Source organism: Benincasa hispida, chromosome 2, assembly GCF_027475165.1.
Source record: "Benincasa hispida cultivar pf3 chromosome 2, pf3_genome.v1.1, whole genome shotgun sequence".
Taxonomy (NCBI): Eukaryota; Viridiplantae; Streptophyta; class Magnoliopsida; order Cucurbitales; family Cucurbitaceae; genus Benincasa; species Benincasa hispida.
The window spans coordinates 56,806,023-56,810,791 of record NC_143479.1 but is presented as its reverse complement, the minus strand read 5'-3'; the positions used below and the strand labels follow the sequence as shown (position 1 = coordinate 56,810,791).

The following is a 4,769-nucleotide window of genomic DNA, read 5'->3' as shown; positions in this document are numbered from 1 at the left end:
TAAGTATTTTTCTATTTATTAAAAAACATAATAAAAGTTTTATCGTATTATAAATATTGATTGGATAAAGAGCAATGATTAAATGTAATCTAAACTGCACCTAACTCATATAATCTCCATTTCTTTATCACACAAAAAAAGAAATTAGAAAAAAATTAAATTTTAAAAAAATAAAACTATCACCTGACAATATTTTATTGGATCATATTTAAGATGCACCAAGATAAGTGCATCCATGAAAGCACCCAAAAATTTTTTTATCTAATTATTTTTGGATTTAAAATAATTTCCTACTCGGTATTGTGGAATCATTCTAAAACAAAAAAAAACAAAAAAACAAAATTTTTTTTTTTTTTTTTTTGAGGGCCATTGAAGAAGTTGCATCCCTGTTTCTCTCTCTTTTTCTGTTTAAATACTCCCTCTTCTCTCTCTTTTTTCTTTAAATACCAAAAACCCATTTCCCAATTTTCTTCAAATTCTCTCATCTAATTTCATCTTCTTTCCACCAAACCATTTGATTTTTTTTCTTCAAAAAAAAATTCTTTGGTTTGTTCGTAAACTTCAATACTCAAAATCCAAAACCCACTTTTCAGTTCATAAGATTATTGTAATTAATGACGATGAAGAAAAAGATTACATGGAGGTCATTTCTGCCACCCATCTGCGGCGGCGAGTTGCCGCCAAAGGCGACGAAGAAAGTGGCGGCGAAACAGAGTTCTTTCACAAGAATTTCGCAGCTTGATTTAAGCAATCCAAATTCTCTTCTCTCGGAGGATCTTTCCATATCTCTAGCCGGCTCTAACATTCATATGTTCACTTTAGGAGAGATTAAGGTCATGACACAGAGTTTCTCCACCGGAAACTTCATCGGAGAAGGCGGGTTCGGACCCGTGTATAAAGGATTCATCGACGACAAGCTCCGCCCCGGCCTCAAGGCTCAGCCTGTCGCCGTCAAGCTCTTGGACTTGGACGGCACTCAGGGCCACCGCGAGTGGTTGGTAAGTCTTATAAAAAAATAAATAAATAACTTTAGCTCTGATATCATGTTATATATATATAATTCTTGAATCTTATTTTGTTTTTTCAGACGGAGGTGATATTTTTGGGACAATTACGAGATCCTCATTTGGTGAAATTGATTGGATATTGCTGTGAAGATGAACATAGGGTGTTGGTTTATGAGTACATGCCAAGAGGAAGTTTAGAGAACCACCTCTTTAGAAGTAAGTAGTTGTTAATTATTTTAAATCAATGCCTTCATTTATCTTAAAAATTATCTTCGAAATAAGTCGTAGTTGCAATTGCATCCTCAAACTTTCCGTTGTAAAATTTGAGATCTCGAACTTAAACAAATGTTAAAAATAAACCATTCTCAAATTTTAACTTCTACCATTATATAAGTTTGAGAGCCTAATTTTGATATTTGCATAAGTTAAATGGATGAATTTTTACCATTCAAGTTTATTTAAGAATTGTTTGTGCATTTTTTTTTTTAAAAAAATTATGAATGGGTTATTGATATATATATATTTTTTTCGTTGGGAACAGGATTTTCAGTGTCATTATCATGGTCAACAAGAATGAAAATTGCTTTAGGAGCTGCCAAGGGATTGGCCTTCCTTCATGGAGCTGAAAAACCAGTAATTTATAGAGATTTCAAAGCTTCCAATATCTTGTTGGATTCAGATTACAATGCAAAGCTTTCAGATTTTGGGTTGGCTAAAGATGGCCCTGATGGAGATGACACCCATGTCTCCACCAGGGTTATGGGTACCGAAGGTTATGCGGCTCCTGAATACGTTATGACCGGTAAGTTGAATTCTTAGTTAATTTTCACATTCGATTTTGAAAAAATTGGTATATAGTTGGGTCATTGGGAGTGTCAAAGCTTTTTTTCGTTTGATGGTGATTTAACAAAATTTTACGTTATTTCTTTTGTTAGGTCATTTGACGGCCATGAGTGATGTGTATAGTTTTGGAGTAGTACTTTTGGAATTGTTGACTGGACGACGGTCACTCGAGAGGAGCCGACCACATCGAGAGCAGAATTTGGTTGAATTTGCACGGCCGATGTTGAATGACAACCGGAAGCTTTCCCGGATCATGGACACGAGACTGGAAGGGCAATACTCGGAGTCTGGAGCGAGAAAGGCAGCGGCATTGGCGTACCAATGCCTAAGCCACCGCCCAAAGCAACGACCAACGATGAGCGAAGTGGTGAAAATCTTGGAGCCACTCAAGGACTACCAAGACATGCCCATCGGAACCTTTGTTTTCGAGATGCCGGAGAAGACTCCGGCATCGAATGGTCACCATAGACAAAACCACGACCTTCGACACCCTAGATCACCGAATTCGTTGTCAGAAAATGGGATGAGCAATGGTAACCGACGGCCGACGAGCTCCCCGTTGCACCCCAGAGGTGGTGGCCGGAGACAGTAGGGCCGTTGGATTTGGAACACTTCCTGTAAATGACCAAATATGTAGATAGAGATTCATTGGACATACTTGCAAGTTGCAAAAGAGAAGCTGTGGGTAATTTCAATTGTTTTAATTCCTTTTTATTTTCTTTTGGTGATTTTGTTTTTATTTTTTCAATCCAATACAAAACGATTTGATCTGTCTTTGGGTAATTCAAATCAAATGCAATTTTATATATAGGATTAAATTACACATATATTTGAATTTTTACATTTCTTTTAACTTTTTTTTTTTTTTTTTTACAATATATATGTTCTCGAAATTTTAAATTTGTATCTAATAAATCATTGACTTATTCGACATGTTTTAAAATAGGCACAAACCTACTAAACTACAAAGTTATAAATTTAGGATCGTCCTATTAACCACGGAATTTAACTTTATATCTAATAGTTATTAATGGTCAAGATTATTGAGAGAGAAAAAAAAAACGAAAAGGACCAATTCAAATGAGACAACTCACCAAAGATTTGTTTACCAAAGCAACAATAATTTCAACATTGTAGAATACAGCTACAACTTTTGGCCAAATAATGTTATTATTAACCCTCCACTTTGGAATTACGAATAAGTAAACAAATTTTAAAACACGTTTTTAACTTTATGAAATGACTATTTTAGCCTCATAAAGTCATCTATTTTAAAAATGGAAGGTATATTCTTTTGGTCCAACAGGAGATTTTATCTCAATTTAGCCGTTTAATTTGTATTCTAGATAGTATTTCAAGTAACATTTTAGTTCCTAAACTTTGGTTTGTAACGATTAGTTCATGTACTTTCAATTTTGTAACAATTTAGTCTATAAACTTTAGTATGTAATAATTTAGTCTACGTACTTTTAAAATTGTAACAATTTAATCCTTAATATAGAAAAATAACAACATAAGTTAGATGTAAATTTTTAATACTGTATGTTGTAAACTTTGTACTTTGTAAAAATATTGAGTCTCTAATTAGTTTAATGGTGTTTATTTATGCCTTAACATTAATTTCTTGAATAGGGACTAAATCGTTATAAATTTAAAGCTAAAGACTAGATTATTACACAATAAAGTTCATGGACTAAATGGTTACTTATATGAAAATTTAGAGACTAAAAGTGATTTTTAACCACAAAATAAGGGTATTAATGTCAAAATTAGCTGAAAGGTAATTGTTATATACACTTTCTCTCGAGATTGATCAAAGAGTTGATCCTTCGTCTTGAAATTATTTTAAAAAATAGGAGTATGAAAATTTGAACCTCCAAACTAATATTGAAAAGTTTATAATTATGATAGTATTTTAATTATAAGTGCATCACCCAAAAAAAAAATCTTGGATAAGAAATCATTTTGATGTTTGTTCTAACTTTTTAAAAGTATTGTTGAAGTGCTTTTCATCACATGACATTCACACTTCCAAACTCAAAACTTTCTTGTAGTGCTTTTAGCTTTTTCTTAATTTTATTTAAAGAGGAAAGAAAGAACAAAATACTTTTATGTTGAGTCCAAACGTTATAATTTGGAGAGATAAAACAAATGTATGTTATAAGCATTTTTAGAGTAAAGTGTATGGAAAAACTTATTGTTTAATCATAGAAAAATGGTTTTAAATGATAAAAATGTTAAAAATATTTTTAAATATAATCAAATGTCACGATAATGATAGATATTAATAAACACAGATAAACAATAATATTTTGATTGATTTTGTTATATTTGAAAATAGTCATTTGTTCTTGTTCCCTTTATTATGGATTGGTTTTGTATTTAAAGGGAACAAGATTTTGATCAATTCAGCTTTTTTTTATAGCAATTATGTTTCCTATATCTTATCAAATAACCTAGAGTAAATATAACATTTTATATTTGAAATAATACGATTTTATAATCTTAAAAGTATAAATATATGAATAATTGAAATCATGACCTTCTAATCCAAGTTTAAAATTAAAATTACCGAATTAATTTACTTCTTTTTTTTTTTAATTACCATTGAGTTATTAGCAGTTAATTTAATAACTACAACAATTTCAAACTAAAGCGAATTCTTTTTAATGATATTATTTGTTCTTGGTATGATGTTTTAGCATGTCACTGTTTTATTTGATCAATTTTACATTGTATTTTATTAGTTGATGATGTGACTAAATGTACTATAAGCTTTTTTAAAAAGGTTGGAACAGCCATGGTGTTCATTAAGAACCATAAACTTTATTAAGAATAAAGTGGATATCTTAATTAAGCCAATAATTATTTAGATTCACACAACACTTTACAAGAAACTCAAAAAAGGAAGAAAAACAC

The 4,769-nt window shown here is 31.0% G+C and overlaps 1 protein-coding gene across 1 annotated transcript; it reads left to right on the top strand.

The window, feature by feature from the left end:
* Positions 1-310: 310 nt before the first annotated feature.
* LOC120070782 (serine/threonine-protein kinase RIPK-like) lies at positions 311-2,677 on the top strand. Its single transcript, XM_039022667.2, has 4 exons — positions 311-998; positions 1,088-1,223; positions 1,549-1,809; positions 1,943-2,677. Exons 1-4 carry the CDS (start codon positions 615-617, stop codon positions 2,440-2,442), a joined length of 1,281 nt encoding a protein of 426 aa, XP_038878595.1. The 5' UTR covers positions 311-614; the 3' UTR covers positions 2,443-2,677.
* The last annotated feature ends 2,092 nt before the right edge of the window (positions 2,678-4,769 follow it).